Here is a 21,477-nt window from a genome sequence, read left to right as displayed (position 1 = left end):
AGTTCAAGAATAGTCCTGATAAAAGTTCGGGTTGGGTTTCTATAAATCAGCACCCCACTATCCCCCATATCGTGAATGGGAAGTCCATCCCTGACAACAACTTGGGGTGGAAGAAAGATTTCTTGTTCATTGTTTGGGAAGGTGGAGATTGGGGCTCCCTGTTTCGATCATCCTTTGGGCTGGCCGTGGACGGGAGCCTAAATGATATAACTTTGTCTGAGGAGGAGGCTAGAGCTTTCAACCTCCTTACACAAGACAACGGTACTTCCCATTCTTGGGATCTTATCCGGGAGACCGTCTTGGTAGAACGCGGCCTCTCGCCCGTTCATAAGAAAAGTAAGTTCCCTTTCTTACCTCCTTTATTTCCTTTATTTTTTATTCCATTGATCTTCAACTGACTTCGTTTGTTGCAGTGGCTGAGAAGATTGAGGAGACTACTAAGCCTAAGGACCTGGAGACAACCAGGATGAAGAGGGCTGGGAAGGTCTTTAAAGACCCTCGACTTGGTGATCGCTTCCCTGAGTTCCTCCTTCAGGAAATGGAGCCAAGCGAGGAAGGCCCCAGCCAAGTTTTGCGCACCAAGCAGAGGCCAGGGGCCTATTTTCAACCTGCTTGGGGGATCCGGGGCAAGGACTCAATCGTGGGCAGCACGGCGCTGTCCAAGGAATGGTCTAAGCATTCCATCTCCCCAGTGGACTATCAAGATTTTGTCCTTCAACAGGACTTAGAGGGGAATGAGCTATTTGGAGCCCAGGCTCTGGCGACGGTACGTCCTTTACCTATGCCCTTCATACTTATCTTTCCATGTTTCTTTTATAAACTTCTGCTGTTTCTCTTGCAGGCTAACGCCCATTTCCAAGGGGCAATTCACCAAGCTAAGGCTTAGAAGGTTGGCCTGGAAGATGCCAACAAGAAGTTGGAGGAGGCCAACCAAAAAATAGAGGCCCTTGAAGCTCAACTGGCCTCTTCCACTTCTGACCTGGAAACGGCCCGGGCAGAAAATGTCATTCTGAAGGCGCAGAAGGACAAAGCTTTTGATGGCTGGATGGACACCCAGGAATTCAAAGACCTGATGGTGGAGCATGATGCCCTTCTTCACCCAGTTAGCTACAAAGAGGGCTGGGACGCTGCTGTGGAGGCCATCCAGGATGATTTTCTAGAGATCCTCGAGCAATCCTCCTTTCCTTGCCCTGTGCGAGTTCCAGAGCTTGGAGGTGTTACTGAGAAGATTGCTGATATGATCAAGGATGGAGAGGAGGAAGATTCTTCTGAAGAGGAGCTTGAGCCTGTCGCTAAGAAGGCCAGGGTGGAAGAGCTTCTAAGAGCAGCGCCTCAACAGCCAGCATCTCCCGCAGAGGGAACCTCTACAGGGACTTCGGAGGGGACGACCGAGACGTACGAAGGAACGATTGAGACATCCGAGGAGACTTCGGATAGTGATTCCGAGGAATCTCAGCCTTCCAAGGCCTAGGTTTTTTTTTGTATATCTTCTTATTGAACTTCATTCATATCAGAACTTGTTACCCTCCGGGGTTATATTTCATATGTTGCTTTTCTTGCCTCTTTCTATTTTAACTTTACAATTTTGAACTTTAAACATCCTTAGATTGAATTAATTTCAAACTCTTTAATATGAAGTCTGGTTTTCCAAAACCTTACACAGCATGGGTTCGACCCTAATCAACAATAACTAGACAATGTAAATTCTACTGGAATATAAAATCCTACGCAAGCAAAGCTTCAAGGTGCTTTTAAACCTACTTGTCACAATAACAAGTGAGAATTATACTTCGCCTATCTTATACGTAGTAAACCTTCAAGTTTTGTGTGTGCCAGGTCCTCGGGACTTCAAAACCATCCATAGTTTCCAGCTTGTAGGTTCCTCTACCCTGAACGCTCTTGACTCTGTACGGCCCTTCCCAATTTGGGGCAAGCTTTCCTTTCTGTCCGACACCAGAAGCCTCTATTTTTCTCAAGACTAGATCACCTTGTTTAAAAAACCTCTCTTTAACCCTTAGGTTGTAGTAGAATGAAGCCTTTTTCTGATATTCTACTATCTTTGCATGTGCTTTATCTCACACTTCATCGATTAAATCCAGGGCTAACCTCTGCCCTTCCTCATTTTCTTCCTCATCGAAAGCCTGAATCCTTGGAGAGGAATGTGATATCTCTATTGGAACTACTGCTTCTGCCCCATATGCCAACATGAAGGGAGTTGCTCCTGTCGTGACTCTACAGGTAGTCCTGTAGGCCCATAATATTGGAAGTATTTCATCCACCCAATTATTTCTTGACTTCTCGATCCTCTTCTTTAGTCCATCCAGGATTATCCGATATGCTACCTCTGCTTGCCCATTGGCTTGCGGGTGAGCCACAGAGGTGAATCGTAACTCAATTTCATTTTCTTCACAATACTTCTTGAATTCCTCATTGTTGAATTGTGTTCCATTGTCAGTGACGAGGATACGGGGAATTCCATATCGGCACATAATGTTTTCCCACAGGAATTGTGCAACCTGCTTAGTTGTGATCTTGGCCAAGGGTTTGGCTTCGATCCACTTGGTGAAATAATCAATGGCTACAATCAGAAACTTCCTTTGTGTCGTGGCCATAGGAAAAGGCCCTAGAATATCCATCCCCCACATAGCAAAGGGAATAGGCGAGTTGATAGAGGTCAGCATCTCGGGGGGTTGTCTAACAACTGGTGCATGCTTCTGACAGCGATCACACTTCTTCACATATTCTTTGGCATCAGCCATCATTTCTGGAAAATAAAAACCTAAACGAGTTATCTTATGAGCCAAGGCCCTGCCCCCCAAGTGTTGTCCACAAATACCTTCATGCACTTCTTCAAGAGCCAAGCGTGCCTCATCGGGCCTGAGACACCTCAAGTAGGGAACCACAAAAGAACTTTTATAAAGAATCCCATCTATCAAAGAGTACCTTAGTGCCCGAACAGTTAACTTCCGTGCTTCAGTTGCATTGCTTGGCAACCAACCGGTCTGAATGTGAGCCTTGATGAGATCAATCCATGACGTCCCCAAGCCTATGGGAGCCACTAGCTTAACATCTATGCTTCGTGTCTTCAAAACACGGAAGTACACACTTCCTAAACTTTCTTCAATCTCAGACGAAGCGAACTTTGATAGCGCATCTGCCTTAACATTTTCTTCCCTTGGAATGTGTTCAACATGGAATTCATTAAATTGGGTCATCACAGCCCTTACTAGGCGGACATACTTAGCCATCGTATCATCCCTTGCCTCAAATTCTCCCATTACCTGGGATATGATCAGCTTCGAGTCTCCACGGACCTTTAAGTTTTTGACTCTAAGTGTCCCAGCTAGACCAATGCCAGCTATCAGGGCTTCATACTCTGCCTCATTGTTTGTGGTTGGAAAGTCTAGCTTCATAGCATACTCAATTAAGAACCCATCAGGGCTTTGCAAAACCAATCCTGCTCCACTGGAGTTCGTTTTTGATGCCCCATCAAAATAGAGAACCCAATATTCTTTATCATCCTTCTCTTTGCCCCCATCATCGATTCCCTTGTCTTGAGGTATGGCATATTCCTGCCCCCCGGCTTCTTGGTTGGGTATGGTACATTCCACCACGAAGTCAGCTAGTGCCTGGGCTTTTATTGCCGTACGTGGCTTATACTTGAGATCGAACTCTCCCAGCTCTATTGCCCACTTAATCAACCTCCCACTTGCCTTGAGACTGTGAATGATATTTCTCAGGGGCTGATTTGTTAGCACCTCAATCTGGTGAGCCTGAAAATAAGGACGCAGTTTTCTCGAAGCCATTACCAAGGCTAAAGCGAATTTCTCAATAGCTGAATAATTCAACTCAGCACCATGCAAAATTTTGCTGACATAGTATACGGGTTTCTGGACTTTCAATTCCTCCTTAACCAACACCGCGCTCAAGGCGCTCTCTGAAACAGCCAAGTACAAAAATAAAACTTCACTCAGAACTGGCTTAGCCAACAACGGGGCCTGGGCCATATACTTCTTTAATTCTTCAAATGCCTTCTGGTTTTCCTCACTCCATACAAAGTCTTTGATGTTCTTTAGTGATTTGAAGAATGTCAAGCACCTGTCTCCTGACTTGGAGATGAATCGTCCTAGCGCCGCAACCCTTCCTGTGAGCTTCTGAACATCCTTGACAGTTTTTGGTGGTTCCATATCCAGGATTGCCTTTATTTTATCGGGGTTAGCCTCAATTCCCCTCTTTGAGACCATCAATCCCAAGAATTTTCCAGATCCTACTCCGAAAGCACACTTCATAGGATTCAACATCATCTTGTGGTACCTTAGGACCTCAAAAGCTTCCCCCAAATGGGTTATATGATCAGTCTTTACTAGACTCTTGACTAGCATGTCATCAACATAGACTTCCATAGTCTTTCCAATAAGATCCTTAAAAATTTTATTCACCAACCTTTGATAGGTGGCTCCTGCATTCTTGAGACCAAACGCCATAACAAGATAGCAATAAACACCAAAGTCAGTGATAAATGATACCTTTGGAATGTCATCCTTATGCATTTTGATCTGATTGTATCCGCTAAATCCATCCATGAAACTCAGCATCTCATGTCCAGCAGTAGCATTAATCAAAGTATCAATTCTAGGCAGCGGAAAACAGTCTTTGGGGCATGCATCATTTAGATCAGTGAAGTCTATACACATCCTCCACTTTCCATTAGCCTTCTTCACCATTACAGGGTTTTCTAACCACTCCGGAAATTGAATCTCCTCAATGAAACCAGCCTCTAAGAGCTTTTCTACTTCCTGTTTTATAGCCTCTTGTCTTTCCGGGGCAAAATTTCTTTTATTTTGTTTCACTGTCTTCCGGCTTGGATCCACATTTAGCTTGTGAGTAATTAACTCCGGGTCTATGCCTGGCATATGAACTGCTGACCATGCAAACACATCACTATTTTCTTGCAAAAATTTCACTAACTTCCCTCTAAGGGGCTCCTCTAATGTGGCTCCAATAAAAGTCATCCTCTCAGGATTCTCGGGGTCTAAAGGAACCGAAACCAATTCTTCTGCTGGCCTTCCTCTATTCTCATCATTTTCTCGAACATCCATATCTTCAATAGGAAGAACCTGCCCCCCGACTCCATCTGCCCTCAAAGAGGCCACATAACAGCTTCTAGCCATTTTTTGATCTCCTCTCTCTTCTCCAATCCCGTTTCGGGTGGGAAACTTCATGACTGAATGGTAGGAAGAGGGGACTGCCTTGAAGGCATTTATCCCTGTTCTCCCCATGATAGCATTATAAGTTGAACTAGCCTTTACCACCACGAAATCCAGCATCTGCGTTGTTTGCCTTGGCTCCGTACCTATGGTGGTCGGCAATTTGATTATCCCTTCCACAGGACATTCTACTCCAGCAAATCCATATATCGGCATGTCGGTTGGTGTCAACTGGAAGTCGTTATACCCCATCCTTAGAAAGGTGTCGTGGAGCAAGATATCCACAGAAGCACCATTATCCACAAGGACCCTCTTAACCGGGCTATTTCCTATTATCGGTGTTATGACCAGCGGGTCGTCATGGGGAAACTTCACACCCTCTAGGTCGGAATCATCAAAAGCCAATGTTACTTCTGTCCTGGCCCTCTTCGGGGCTTCGGCAACAATATGCATAACCTCCCTGGTGTATGCCTTTCTGGAATTTTTGGACAATCCTGCAGCAGTTGGACCTCCAAAGATCGTGTTTATCACAGGTCCTCGAGGGCGTCGTGGCCCTCCAAAAATTGCATTTATAACCGGCCCTCTAGGTTGGGGATTCCGCCCCTGATCGTCTTGGTCCCTCCTACGATCTTCAAAGTTCTTCCTTTCATTATTGTTTCTGTCCCCTCCATCTCCAGTATACTTGTTCAACCTTCCTTTTCGAATCAAAAACTCAATTTCATCTTTCAATTGCCTACACTCATCGGTGTCATGGCCAACATCCTTGTGAAACCTGCAATACTTGCTCTTATCTAGCTTGGCGGGATCAGCCTTCAAGGGCTTAGGCCAACGAATATCTCTATCTTTCTCAAGCTCCATCAAAATCTGACTTCTAGGAGCACTCAGCTTAGCGTATTCAGTGAACTTTTGCCCAGGTCCTCCCTTCTTGGGGGTTGAATCAGGGTTTTGTTCGGTTCTAGGATATTTGTCCTTAGCGATATACTCCAGATCAATTTTTCGCTTCTTGCCTCCAGTGGTCTCATTACTTACTACGGTCTTCCTCATGCTTTCTTCAACCTTGATATACTTCCCTGCCGTCTCTTGGAGTTGCAACATGCTTTCAGGGGGACGTTTGGCCAAGGACATCTTGAAAAACTCATCCCTAGTTCCTTGTTGCAGTGCTATCATGGCTACCTTATCATCAAGGTTTGGGACTTTTAAAGCCTCCTTTGTAAAACGATTCAGGTAATCTCTCAAGGATTCCTTAGCTCCCTGCACAAGACTCATAAGAGATGCTGAACTTTTCTCATGGACTCTTCCACTGATGAATTGCTTAATAAAAGCCTGACTTAATTCTCTGAACGATCCAATAGAATTTGGGGGCAGGCGACTGTACCATCTTTGAGCCATACCCGACAGGGTTTGAGGGAAGGCCCGACACTTTATAGCATCATTCACGGGTTGCAGCAGCAGTGCATTAGAGAATGTCCTAACATGATTAGCGGGGTCTCCCGTGCCATCATAGGCTTTGATAGTGGGCATCTTGAATTTCCTTGAGATATGGGCATTCATTATCTCTTATGTGAAGGGTGGAGTTGGATCATCAGGATCTCCAAGGGGAAGGAACCCGACGGGTCGAGAATTCACAGGTATATGTACTTCTTGAACTTGAGGATTCGTACCTTGAATAGTCGGGGGAGTTGTCCCTTGTAGCTGAGGTTGAGTTGCCCCTGTCTGGGCTTCCCCCTGGGTAGATGCATAAGTTGAATGGGGAGGAACCTCCACGGTTGATGAAATCACCTGGGTTGTCTCTGATGGTGTTCCTTCCTCTAGAGCTCCAATTGTTCTCCGTGTTCTCGCCATGGTTGTTGTTGTGTTTCCCACAGACGGCGCCAAATGTTATGGATAAAAAACTAAGGTTATTATTTGCTGTATTTATTACTAAGATTCGGGAGCTCAAGGCCTTTAATGGCTGCTCTCGTGTATCGTAGCTTAATTCTGCCTTTACGAGATGCCTACGTATCTCTGTGAATTAGAGAATCAAGCCAAAAAACGTAGTTCTGATTTGTGGGGTGAGGCCCCTTATATAGATGTTGGGAGTCCTTGAATTGGACTTGGTATAGGAGACTTGGTGGGCAAGTCTCATAATTAGAATGGACTTTGGAGTCCTAGATAGTAGGAAACTGATTCCTTATCCTTTTAGGTCCCCTTGAGGCTAATCTATAAGGATTTATATCCTTATCGGGACTCTTCTCAATAGCTGATTTTCCCCTTATTAATTAATTACGAAATTAATTAATAATCAGGGCTTTTGGGCCTTCTTTATTTCATCAGGCCTGATCTGGTCCATCAGGCTTAACCTTTCTGGTCTGAGTATCATATATCTTTTTATTGGGCCTGACAGCCCACACCTTGCAGTATTTAATTATACTATCATAATTTATTTATCCCTATCAACGGGACTAAACACTAATAAGAATAACTTGTCAAACTACTAGTTGACTGTTAAAATAGCAAACCAAATACATTTATTTTTTTCTAAATTTTTTATCATATCACTAAAATATATAGATCTTGACATCCTTACGGTTGGATCATTCATAAACATTTTTTAAAAAATCGAAACATCGGTACGGGACTAAACACTAGTAAGAATAACTGGTCAAACTACTAGTTGACTATTAAAATAGCAAACCAAATACATTTATTTTTTTCTAAAATTATTATCATATCACTAAAATATATATATCTTGACATCCTTACGGTTGGATCATTCATAAACATCTTTTAAAAAATCAAAATATCGGTACGGGACTAAACACTAGTAAGAATAATTGGTCAAACTACTAGTTGACTGTTAAAATAGCAAACCAAATATATTTAATTATTTCTAAAAATTTTGTCATATCACTAAAATACATAGATCTTGACATCCTTGTGGATGGATCATTCATAAACATTTTTTTAAAAATCGAAGCATCGGTACGGGACTAAACACCAGTAAGAATAACTGGTCAAACTACGAGTTTACTGTTAAAATAGCAAACCAAATACATTTATTTTTTTCTAAATTTTTTATCATATCACTAAAATATATAGATCTTGACATCCTTACGGTTGGATCATTCATAAACATTTTTTAAAAAATCGAAACATCGGTACGGGACTAAATACTAGTAAGAATAACTAGTCAAACTACTAGTTGACTGTTAAAATAGCAAACCAAATACCTTTATTTTTTCTAACTTTTTTATCATATCACTAAAATATATAGATCTTGACATCCTTATGGTTGGATCATTCATAAACATTTTTTATAAAAATCGAAACATCGGTACGGGACTGAACATTGGTAAGAATAACTGGTCAAACTACTAGTTGACTGTTAAAATAGCAAACCAAATATATTTATTTTTTTCTAAAATTTTTTGTCATATCACTAAAATATATAGATCTTGAAATCTTTATGGTTGGATCATTCATAAACATTTTTAAAAAAATCGAAACATCGGTACGGGACTAAGCACTAGTAAGAATAACTGGTCAAACTACTAGTTGACTATTAAAATAGCAAACCAAATACATTTATTTTTTCTAAAATTTTTATCATATCACTAAAATATATATATCTTGACATACTTACGGTTGGATCATTCATAATTTTTTTTTAAAAAAAACTGAATATCAGTATGTGACTAAAAACTACTAAGAAGTACTGGTCAAACTACTAGTTGACTATTAAAATAGTAAACCAAATATATTATTTTTTTCTAAAAATTTATCTAATCACTAAAATATATAGATCTTGATATCCTTACCGTTGGACCATTCATAAATATTTTTAAAAAAAATCAAAAAATTAGTTTGGGACTTAACACTAGCAAGAAGTAGTGGTCAAACTACTGATTGACTGTTAAAATAACAAACCAAATACGTTAATTTTTTTCTAAAATTTATATCATATCACTAAAATATATATAAATTTTAATATTTGTTTCGTGAACAGCTCGATTCACAAATAACTTGTACAAAGTTAATAAGTTACTTAATTAATTTATTTTAAAAAAATAAATTTATGAAAATAATTAATATTATCGAATGCATTCATAATAGATAAATACAATTGATTTCTACTAAAATTACAATTTAAAAAAAACGGAAATTTTCCCCACTTTTGCAACGAATGATTTAAAAGTGCAGAAAATTTCCCACCATTTCAAAATATCAAATTCGATCGAAAACGATTGAATTTAGGAGTGTCAAAAAAATTGGTTGGCGGGAAAATTTCCCTCATTTTTTTTGGAAAGACTAAATTCGACTGGATGCGGTTGAATTTAGGAGTACCGCTAAATTCAACCGTACACGGTCGAATGTAACATTCCCCCATTTTTTTGGTAAGGCTAAATTCGACCGAATGCGGTTGAATTTAGGAGTACTGCTAAATTCAACCGCATACGTCATATTTGTTGCTAAATTCGACTGCGTAAATACGATCGTAAATAAATACGACCGCATGTGGTTAAATTTAGCCGCGCCCCTTAAATTCAACCGAAAGTGGTTGAATTTGACCCCGGTTGTATTTGTGCGGTTGTATTTAGCCTTGTTTTCTTGTAGTGATGACAATTAATAAAAATGAGATTATTTTTCCTATATAATTCTTCGGGATTATAATCCCAAAAAAGCTTGACAACAGCATCGGCTAAGCAACATGGCCTAATGAATTTGTAAACATTAAACCCCAAGTTTTATTCGGAACATGAGCATCTGTTCTTGCTTACTACCCTTGCAACAATTGGTAAAACTGAGCTCTAAACAAAGAGATTCACAGACCACATTACAGGTGTTTCATCCCTACAACTTGGATAGCACTGCATGACTCTGCTTAGTCACTTCGTTTACTACTACTGAGCTGTCTACTGTCAACACGGCTTTGAGTTCCAAGATAAATATGTAATTCGTCGAAATATGGATTAGTTGCATTCCTGGTATCCTCAATCCATTGCAGAACTTTCTTATATGGACTTAGTATTCGGTTACGATCACTTTCAGGTCCAAGCTAAATTCAACAACAATATGTTAGACACTGCTCTTCAGTTTTTTAGTATATTGAATTTTTAATAATGCACCTAACAGCAACAGCTTCTGGATCCTTTCAATTTTTGCAAGAGATTTAGACAGAAGCTTTTCATTAACAGCAGCAGCTTCTGGATCGAATTTACCACCAAATAGAGGTTTAAGTGTCCTATTCTGAACATAACCAACTCAAAAAGAAAGTTTGAACCATTAAATAATAGCCATTATAATTCCGAATGTCATTGATGATCAACAAGTGACGAAGATTAGACTGGATAAGTGTGAATGGGTTTGTACTTGAACAAATGTTGGTTAAGAACAAAAGTAAGATTATTAAAAATGTAGATTAGACTGTTATCATTCACCTTCACCCTGTCGTAAATTCGAATGATGCCAATCTAACACGGAGTGGATCTTTGCTCTTTTCTGTATATTAGATGGATACCTTGTAGTGAGTTGTAAAAAGTCGGAATTAGGTCAGATAGGAAAGAGTTGAGGTAGACATTTTACCATTTATGTCAGTACTCTCAAAAGCAAAATTAGCTAATTCATGCTGAGCCTCTTCAAACTAGGTCTGTTTTGGAAACTAATTTAAATACTACTTTAAGAAAAAATAAAGTAAATTAAAAAAGACTTAGGAAGCATAAAACTTCACAGAAGTTATACTTATGACCCACGAAATGTATAGATTAAGTCTTGATATTAATGTATGTAAATATTTCTAGGGCCTAGGCTTTTATCAACATATTATACAGGTCATCTCCATTGATCTTAATAGCATACCTGATCATATGTTTTCCCCCAATTAATAAAAAGAAACTACATTCGACACTGATGTGCATCAACCTTACTGAAACTGCAGACAATTAGATAGATGCAATTTCACTACTCACCAGTGATCTGCAACTCCAGGAAATGAACAAGCGAGATAGATAAGAATTGCATGGCTGCACATCATAAAAATTCGGGATTTTGTTATGCAAGTTTAATGACCGCAAGATACAACTAACTAGAACCTGGTCAAATAAAAACCTTAACATGCGCAGGCTGAAAAATAATATTGTCTACTAGTTGGAGGACCAAAAGTAACAGCTTTTTTCATATTAGGTAGATGAATTTTGATACAAGGAAAATTAGAAATCTCTTATCTACTAAATAATCGAAAACATTAAATGTGAAAAGTTGAGTTAATGAGAAACATATGAAAAAAGGTAGAAGTCAATTAGCAACGGAAACTTAATTGGAGTACCTCTGAAAGAGCTTGTAACTTCCATGAACAATTGCTGGCAATTTTCTCATAGGATTTATTACTGAAAGCAGCATTTTGAAAGATGATAACGTCAAGTTTATAATTACACCATGTGTTTAAGAGTAATATAGCGCGCGCACACACACACAGGTACCACTACAAGAAACACGGCTAAATACAACCGGTTTAAAATTGGTTGTATTCAGCTAAATTCGATCGTTTCTGTGGTATTTAGCTAAATACGACCGATTTTTGGACCGGTTGTATTCGCTCGAGTCATATTTAGTAAACCGATTGTATTTAGTACTAAATACGACCGACTAAATACAACCGGCTAAATACAAACGCTTAAATACAACCGGCTAAATACAACCGCTTCCGGTCAAATTTAATTTTTCGGATAAAATTCGAATGTCCCGCCCAAACAATTAAATTTTATGAAAAAATTCAAAAGGCCATCCCAATTATTTAATTCAACAGTATTTGGTCGAAAATAGGATTCTAAATACTACCGAATACGATTGTATTTACGCACGGAAATTTCAAAAAAAAATTGGCTGGAAATCGGAAAATATCCAGATTCCGGCGAGCTTCCTAAAATCCATCCAGTTTCCGGCAGCCCTAAACTCAACTAAATCCCATTTTCGAAAGACGAGGCTCTTGTCATGATCCATCAGCCTTACCAAATCAAAATCTCCAAGCCTGGCATTAAAATTTATGTTAGATATATTTGTGATGTCATGTCTAATGATGATTTTTGTTTAGTTTTTCAGATCTTAACTAACAGGATAAATCAGTACTTAACTGGAAATCAGTACTTATACTGAAGTCAGAACTTAAGATATCAGAACTTAAGTTATCAGAACTTAAGTTATCAGGAGATATTTATCAGGAGATAATGTCAGGACTTAAGAAGACTTTCAGATAAGGAAGGAGGCTGATTGAAAAGAAAGAAGATCGAGCTAAATAGGAAGAAATATGAATGGAGAATAATTCTATGAAGAATAGAATACTTGGAAGAAAAGATATCTGATTGATATATTTTAGGATACAGAATCATATTCGATATCAATTAGAAGATTATCTTGTAACTGTGTGGTATATAAACACAGACATAGGGTTTACACTACAAGTGTTATCTTATTTGAAAATATTATTCATTGTAACTCTAGCAGCTCTCGTGATAATTTGTTCATCACTGAGAGAGAACAGTTCTTTGTAACAGAGTTTATTATATTGAATAAAATCTGTGTTCTGTTACTTGAGTTCTTATATTCGATTTGATTGTAGTAAACACTGTATTCAACCCCCTTCTACAGTGTGTGTGACCTAACAAGTGGTATCAGAGCAATCTGTTAACACATATACAGTTTAAGATCCAAATACAATCATGTCTGAAGAAGCAGAAACTCCAATCAAGCCCACCAAGACTGAAGAAACTCCAAAGACTCATGAACTTGAGATGGATCAAAGAAGTAAGAGACATGGAAGAAAGTCAAGGACAGTTGCTCTTAGGGCTGAGGAGGAATCCCCCAAAGTGGCTGCCTCAAAAAAAGGAAAAGGAAAAGCTCTCATCACAAAGTCTAATACTGAGTCATCAAGTTCTAATAATGATGAGGACTCAGAAACTGAAAGTCTATCTGAGATGGATGCTGATGAAGAGATGATGAAATTGTGTGCTCTTATGGTGAAGGGTATCACAAAGATAGCCTACAGGAAATTGAGAAGGGGAAAGAAGTTTTCCGGGGAAAGAAGTTTTCCAGGAAAAGTGGAAGTCCTGATAAGAAGGGATTCAGAAAATCTGATGGCAAAGCTGGAAAGCCTGACAAAGAAGATAATTCAAATGTTAAATGCTACAATTGTGATGAGAAAGGCCACATATCTTCTGATTGTAAGAAAGGAAATGGTGACAAAGGCAAGGCACTGGTCACAAAGAAGAAAAGCTGGACAGACACTTCAGATTCTGAAGATGAGGTGAACTATGCCTTGATGGCCAATGCTGATAGCAGTTCTGATGCTGCTGAGTTAAAGGTACCTCAAACAACTTATGCTTTTCATACTGATGATATTACTGAGTTGAGATCTTATCTTAAAACCATGTTCATTAGTTATAGAGATCAGACTTTAACCTGTGATGGTTTAACTTCTGAAAATCTGGCTTTTAAGAAAATGAATGACTATTTAGAAAAGGAGTTAGTTATGTTCCATCAAACTCAGATAGATAGAGATGATGCTTTCTATGTTAGAGATGAAGTGTTAAAATTGAATCAATCTCTAAAAACTGAGTTAGAAAAAGAAAGAGAGATTATCAGGACTTGGACTAACTCTGGTAGAACAACTCAGAATTTGCTAAGTAGTGGAAACTGGAAAGAGGGCTTAGGTTATGGAGAAGATAAAAGTGAAACAAGAACTGAACAAATTAAGCCAACTATTGTTATGCAAACTGTTAAGCCAAAGGTAAATCCTGTTAAGTTTGTAGCTAAAACTGTAAAGTCTGATTCTGAAAAGATGAAAGATACTGAGAGAGAAGTTAAGGCAGATTTAACTTCTGATAAATTAAAACAGGATAAGCCAACTGAAGTCAACATAGGCTTAATGACAAAGAAGCAGCTTAAGCATAAGCTGAAAGATGTTAAGAATGTAAACAAGGTAAAGCCACCTAGGAAAAATAGGAATGGAAAGGAAGCAGTGAATAAAAACAATGATTATAAGCCTGTTCCTGATGCTCCTAGAAAGAAATGTTATAACTGTGGAAATTTTAACCATCTGGCTTCTTTTTGCAGGAAGAATAAAAACATAAACTCCTTACCTTCAAAATCAGGAGTTAAGAGTCAGTCTGTTAGATATAGGCCACAAAATCCTTGTTTTCATTGTGGTGGTTTATGGCATTCCATTTATACTTATAAGGAATATCATAGTCTGTACTATGATTATTATCAAATAAAACCTTCTTTGAAGAAAGTTGCTTTAATTCCTTCTAGTGTAAGTTATAATGCAAAGTCTGATACTTTAAATTCTGATAAGAAAAATGTTAACATAAACTTTAATGTTAAATCTGCTGCAAATGTTAACAGACTTTATAAGGCCAAAGGATCCAAGCAAGTATGGGTCCTTAAAACTAATCATTAGTGGTCTTTGTGATTGCAGGGCAACAGGAAAAACATCCTAGTTCTGGACAGTGGATGTTCAGGACATATGACTGCAAATAAAGCCCTGCTATCAGACTTTGTGGAGAAAGTTGGCCCAGGTGTTTCTTATGGAGATGGCAACATGGGAAAAACTCTGGGATATGGCAATATCAATCTTGGGAATGTCATCATTGAGCAAGTAGCTCTTGTCTCAGGACTTAAACACAATCTACTGAGTGTTAGTCAAATCTGTGATAGAGGTTATCATGTGGATTTCTTTGAAGAATACTGTGAAGTTGTAAGCAAATCTACAGGCAAAGTTATTCTGAAGGGATACAGGCATGGTAACATTTATGAAGCCAAGCTTTCAACAAGTTATGATGGTTCTGCAATATGTATGTTAAGCAGAGCATCAATTGAAGAAAGCTGGGATTGGCACAAGAAACTCTCTCATTTAAATTTCAACAATATAAATGAACTAGTCAAGAAAGATCTTGTGAGAGGACTGCCAAAATCAGTATTAGTTCCTGATGGCCTTTGTGATTCATGTCAAAAGGAAAAAAAATAAAATCTTCATTCAGAGCAAGACTGAATCTTCAATTCTTGAGCCTTATCACCTACTACATGTTGATCTATTTGGTCCAGTGAATGTCATGTCTATTGCAAAGAAGAAATATGTTATGGTCATAGTAGATGAGTTTACCAGATACACATGGATGTATTTCTTGCACACAAAAAGTGAAACTGCATCTATCTTGATTGATCATGTCAAACAACTGGAAAAATTTGTCAAAGACTCTGTGAAAATTATAAAAAGTGATAATGGCACTGAGTTCAAGAATTTGATCATGGAAGAGTTCTGCAAAGACCATGGAATCAAGCAGGAATTTTCTGCTCCTAAAACTCCATAGCAAAATGGAGTTGTTGAAAGAAAGAATAGAACTCTTATTGAAGCTGCACGAACTATGTTTGATGAAGCAAAATTACCAACCTATTTTTGGGCTGAAGCTGTGCAGACTGCTTGTTTTACTCAGAATGCAACACTTATCAACATGCATGGAAATACACCATATGAGATGGTGAAGAAAAAGAAGCCAAATCTGAAGTATTTTCATATATTTGGATGCAAGTGTTTTGTTCTTAAGACTCATCCTGAACAGCTATCCAAATTTGATCTAAAAGTTGATGAAGGAATTTTTGTTGGATATCCACTTTCCACAAAAGCCTTCAGAGTCTATAATTTAAGAACAAGGGTTGTCATGGAATCTATCAATGTCTCTTTTGATGATAAGAAGATTAATGGACTTGAAGATTTCAATGATCATGATCAGCTGAGATTTGAGAATGAAGTTTTAAATTCTGATTCTGTAAATTCTGATAGTCTAAATCCTGATACTGCAAACTCTGATGGATTAAACTCTGATGTTATTGAAACTGTGGTGATTACGCCTAAGTAAAATGCACCTGTGCAGGGGGAGCATATTGAAGATCCAACCACATCTCAAGAAGCATCAGAACCTAGAATAGGCTCTTCAAGTTCTGATTCATCAAGTTCTGATGGGCCAAGTTCTGATAATTCTGGAAACTCAAATTCTGAAGGATCCAACTCAGAGAGCATAATTTCAGGGGGAGCATCAGAAAATGTTGATGGAGACAGCATGGATCATGGGGGAGCATCCAGTTCTAGAGATCACCTTCCATCTGCAAGGAATTGGACTAAAGCACATACACCTGACTTGATTATTGGAAATCCTGAAGCTAGTGTCAAAACTAGAACAACAACATCAAATGAATGTATTTATCATTCTTTTCTTTCTCAGATTGAACCAAAGAAAGTGGAAGAAGCTCTTCAAGATGCTGATTGGGTGCAAGCAATGCAGGAAGAGTTGAATGAATTTGAAAGAAATAAAGTCTGGACCCTAGTGCCAAGACCAAAGAATAGATCTGTTGTTGGTACAAAATGGGTGTTCAGAAACAAAACTGATAGTGATGGTATAATTACAAGAAATAAAGAAAGGCTGGTTGCAAAAGGATATTCTCAACAGGAGGGAATTGACTATGATGAAATATTTGCACCAGTTGCTAGATTGGAAGCCATAAGGATATTTTTGGCTTATGCTGCTCACAAACAGTTTACAGTCTTTCAAATGGATGTAAAAAGTGCTTTTGTTAATGGAGAATTGGAAGAAAAAGTGTATGTTGAACAACCTCCAGGTTTTGTAGATTCAAAATTTCCTCATCATGTCTACAGACTTGATAAAGCACTTTATGGCCTTAAGCAAGCTCCAAGAGCATGGTATGAGACCTTAGCTCAGTTTTTTTCTGGAAAGTAGATTTAATAGAGGGACTATTGACAAAATATTGTTTTATCTCAACCATGGAAAAGACTTACTTTTGGTGCAGATATATGTTGATGATATCATTTTTGGTTCTACAAATGGCAGACTTTGTAAGTTTGCCAAGCTCATGCAGTCAAGATATCAAATGAGTATGATGGGAGAACTTAGCTATTTTCTGGGCCTTCAAGTCAAGCAGAATGAAGAAGGAACTTTTATTTGTCAATCTAAGTACACCAGAAATTTGTTGAAGAAATTTGGAATGCAAGACTGTTCAAGTGCATCCACTCTCATGGCCACTGCAACAAAATTGGATAAGGATACTGGTATATCAGTAGATATTACTGATTACAGAGGTATGATTGGCTCATTACTTTATTTAACTGCAAGTAGACCTAATATCATGTATGCTACATGTCTTTGTGCAAGATTTCAAGTAGATCCAAGAGAACCTCACTTAACAGTTGTGAAAAGAATTTTCAAGTACCTTAAGGGTACAGCGGATCTAGGATTGTGGTATCCTAGGGAATCAGACTTTAAGCTAATAGGTTACTCAGATGCAGATTTTGCAGGTTGCAAAATTGAAAGGAAAAGCACAAGTGAAAGCTGCCAATTTCTTGGAGGTAGATTAGTTTCTTGGTTTAGCAAGAAACAGAAGTCAATTTCCACATCAACTCCAGAAGCAGAGTACATTGCTGTAGGAAGCTGTTGTGCACAGATTCTTTGGATGAAGAATCAGTTACAGTATTATGGGTTAGAATATTCTAAAATCCCTATTTACTGTGATAATCAAAGTGTTATTGTTATGACAGATAATCCAGTTCAGCACTCAATGACAAAGCACATCAGCATTAGGTACCACTTCATCAGGGAACATGTGGATGAAGATACAGTGGAATTGCATTTTGTTCCAACAGATCAACAACTAGCAGATATCTTCATAAAACCACTGTGTGAAGCTACTTTTACAAGATTGGTAAATGAACTTGGAATGGTTTCAGGTTTTTTCTCTAAATCTGCTTAGTTTATGTTCTGATACATCAGACTTTATGATCAGTATTTACAGATATTACTATCTTTGTGTATTCTGTGCTTAAATTGAAATTTTCTAAGTGCTGATTGTTGTCTGATGTGAATTTCTAAACTCTGATAGTGATATGAATGTTTCTGTGACTATTCAATCCAATGAGGATAACTATGCTAGATGTTGACCTAGTAGTCTTTAATATACTAAAGATCCTATGTTTGAAGTAATTGTTTATGTGGAAATCTTTTTACACAAGCAAATAATGATATTGAGCCTGGTTAGGTTTACTTCGTGTATCTTATTACTAACTCAAAGACTATAATAGTGCTTCTTATCTGTTAAGTTATGATGTTGGTAAATCTTATGGATGTACTAAGTGTTGATAAACCTCACTTATCAAAAGAAAAAGAAAAGAAAATAAATAAATACCAGGTACTCCTTTGAGATCAAGAGAAAAATGTATGTGGAAGGGAAGACCCAAGTGCATTGCTGGTATTAAGTAATATGCATTAGAAAAGCAAAATAAAATTTTCTTGGTGACTTTTCACATTCTCTAATTACTGGAGAAATACTCTGATAATACCATAAATTCTGATAAGCAGTCGTGACTCACTTACACTGAGAAGCCACTGTGAAAAAGAATATCAAAAGATGCATAAAATGAGCACAAAATAGTTGAGGTGGACTCATGCATGAACTTATTCTATAGTAGACTTCAGACTAATTACTGATTTTGAGCAAAGTTCTTAGTTATGCCTTATTTCTAAGATGTACTAAAGTGAATCAGACTTTTCTCTTTGTCTGATATTTAGCTTAAAGCACACACTTACACTCCATATGAATGATGAAAATTACTGTGGTGATCAGTGTTATTTTAGATGAACTGTTTAAGTGTCAGTTGCATAAATTTTGAGGATAAGTTCTGAAGGAAGTTCTGATGATTAAGTTCTGTTGAAACCATATCAGTATTTGTGTGAAGAATTACAGAAATAAACATTCACTTTTCGAGTATAGAAGCCATATTCTGATGACCTTTAAATTCCGATAATAATCAAGTTCTGATGCTGACGTGGCAGTATTTATTTACTTGATTTATTTTTGGTCATTGCTTGAACGGTTATATTTTATCAGAATATTGGATTATGTGAGATAACTCAGTCATAATAATTTTGGGTTAGTGGTTAACGTGTATGTCTTAAAAACCTACATGTGCACAGTAATTGTTCATTATTTCCCATTCCCATTAACTCTAGCTTTAGATCATTTACTGACTGTTATTTTTACACATTGGTCTAGGGAGACGAGGGATCATTATTTTTACTTGTAATTATTAAATACTCCTCGCGTCTCTTGGTATTATATTGGTTATTTTAACCAACTATTCATTCCAGCCAAAACATCTTCCATTTTCTCACAAACTCACTCTTTTTACATACTCATCAAGACCATGGTTCATTTTAACATGTTCCTGAACTATGAAACCTTCAATATCGAGTTGAGTTGTGATGATTGGCAATAGGAGTGGCATGTCACTGCTATTCCTGAAGAGATCTGGAACTCAGTTCCACAAGAGGTTCACACAGACCTCTTGTTCTTTTCGATGGGCTATCACCTCCATTGTGATCGTCTGGAAGAAGAACGGAGAGAAGCTCTCCGTCGGCAAGAACGGATCATCCGTCTTGCAGTACTCTTCGTCAGCAGCAGAAGGAGCTAGTCGTTACGTCTTCTTAGACTAAGACTAAGGCTGTTGATGTTAAGAATTTTTAGAATAGGACTATCTTGTAATTTTTGCATGTAATTGATAAATTTCATGAAATGTACTCATCTGATATATTAATGAAATTTCCTTTAAATTGCAAGATTTGGTCTTTGTTTCTCAAATTATGTGACTGTGCATGTTTTAATTGCAATTTGTTAATCTTTACTTCATCGTTTTTAACTTAATCTTGTGATGAATGTTTTGATTTAATGATGGTCAATAATAAATTTTGATGATTTGAGAAAACAATTGAAGCACGGGTTCATGCTTCTGAACCTGTGATAAACCAGCTTTTGACCGAATTGGGTATATTGAAAAGACTCAGGAGAAGCAACACGATCAGATTTCTGAAATTCTAAAGAACCAAGCTTCTCAGCAAACTCAACTCAATTTGATCCAATCCTCAGTGGAATTGCTTGTCTCTCTTCTTCTACCAGCTGATGCCAAAAAGGGGGAGAAAGTGATTAAGTCCAAAAGCAAATCTATTCAAACACTGAAGGGAAAGGATGATGAAAATGAAGATCATGGAAACTCTGAAAGGAGTAGAGGTCAAGGTCAAGGAAGAGATTCTTTATCAAGGAAAGCTAAAAATTCAAGTCAAAGATTAAGTTTTGATGCTGGAAAGAGATCAGGTTCTAATAAACAAGTTCTGACCAAACCTGAAGCTTTGATACAAGGTGGAAGTCAAGAATCTCAACAGTTTATGTAGACATTGAAGTTTAAGGGGAAAGAAATAACTGTCTTTTATCAAGACCCCAAGATACAGAATTTGGATGAAGAAATCTCTAAAAGGCTATTCCTAAAGGAGAATCCAGGAATGGATATTGAAAGCTTGAAGGAAGAGGTCATTAGACTGAAAGCTGAAAATGATAAATCCAAGTCAAAGTCTGAAGCTCCTGTTACAGCAAAGAAACCACCACAGCCTAAGGGCATTATGATCAAGGAAAGGACAATTTCTGAGGCAACCAAGGCCAAATCATAAGTGGAGGTAGATCCAAGGTTCAAGGGCAAAGCTAAAGTTGATGAAGCTGTAAAAGTCTATCTGCCAACCATGGATGAACAAGAAAATTCTGATGAAGATACTAGTCTGATTTTGAAGAAGAAGAATATTCAAACAACCTCTGACAGAGCTCATGTTGTTCAAGATCAAGACTTAGTAAATTCTGATATGACAAGGAAGCAAGCAACCTCTGATATAGCTCAAGTTGGCTTGATATCAGAAGATAAAGAAAAGGAAACCTCTGACATTGCTCATGTTAAATCCTCAACAACTCTACTATCTGGGTTCATTAAAGCTCAACAATCTACTCAACTTTTGAAGACTACATCAAGTGGTTTTGATGTAAGAGTTATTCGAGGAAAGGAAGCTAGAGACAAATCAGGATTGGGTAGTTCTAAAGAGAAGAGAACACACAACACTACCAATGATCTAACTTCCTTAAGTGAACCAGGAGTAGGTGCAACTCCTGAAAGATAGAATCAACTTGAATCTGTACAAATGGTTTACCATTCTGTTTTGAAAGAAGATGTCATGTTATAATTTATGATAGATGGGAGGGTATTCCAGATCAGGAAGAATGCTATTCCATTGAAGTATTTTGAAGAACTGGAACATGTTCTATTTCTACTTCAAGTGAAAAACAAATCAACAGATGGTGCTGCAGGTTATTTAAAATCAAATATTCAAAGACAGAAGAGGCTTTCCTCTGTAAAGTCTGA

The 21,477-nt window shown here is 37.9% G+C and overlaps 1 protein-coding gene and 1 long non-coding RNA gene across 2 annotated transcripts in view; both read right to left on the bottom strand.

Annotated features, from left to right (window-relative positions):
• The window catches only part of LOC141671306 (uncharacterized), a 127,854-nt gene that overhangs the window by 48,602 nt on the left and 57,775 nt on the right, over positions 1-21,477 (bottom strand). The window lies entirely within an intron of this gene.
• Positions 9,973-11,582, bottom strand: LOC141671516 (glutathione S-transferase T1-like). The gene is made up of 5 exons (XM_074477788.1): positions 11,509-11,582; positions 11,153-11,206; positions 10,625-10,704; positions 10,311-10,447; positions 9,973-10,242 (listed from the first exon to the last, which is right to left on the bottom strand). The coding sequence occupies exons 1-5, from the start codon at positions 11,580-11,582 to the stop codon at positions 10,069-10,071; spliced, it is 519 nt and encodes a 172-aa protein (XP_074333889.1). The 3' UTR covers positions 9,973-10,068.

Source organism: Apium graveolens, chromosome 7 (assembly GCF_009905375.1).
Source record: "Apium graveolens cultivar Ventura chromosome 7, ASM990537v1, whole genome shotgun sequence".
Lineage (NCBI taxonomy): Eukaryota > Viridiplantae > Streptophyta > Magnoliopsida > Apiales > Apiaceae > Apium > Apium graveolens.
This window is presented reverse-complemented; position numbering and strand designations above follow the sequence as displayed.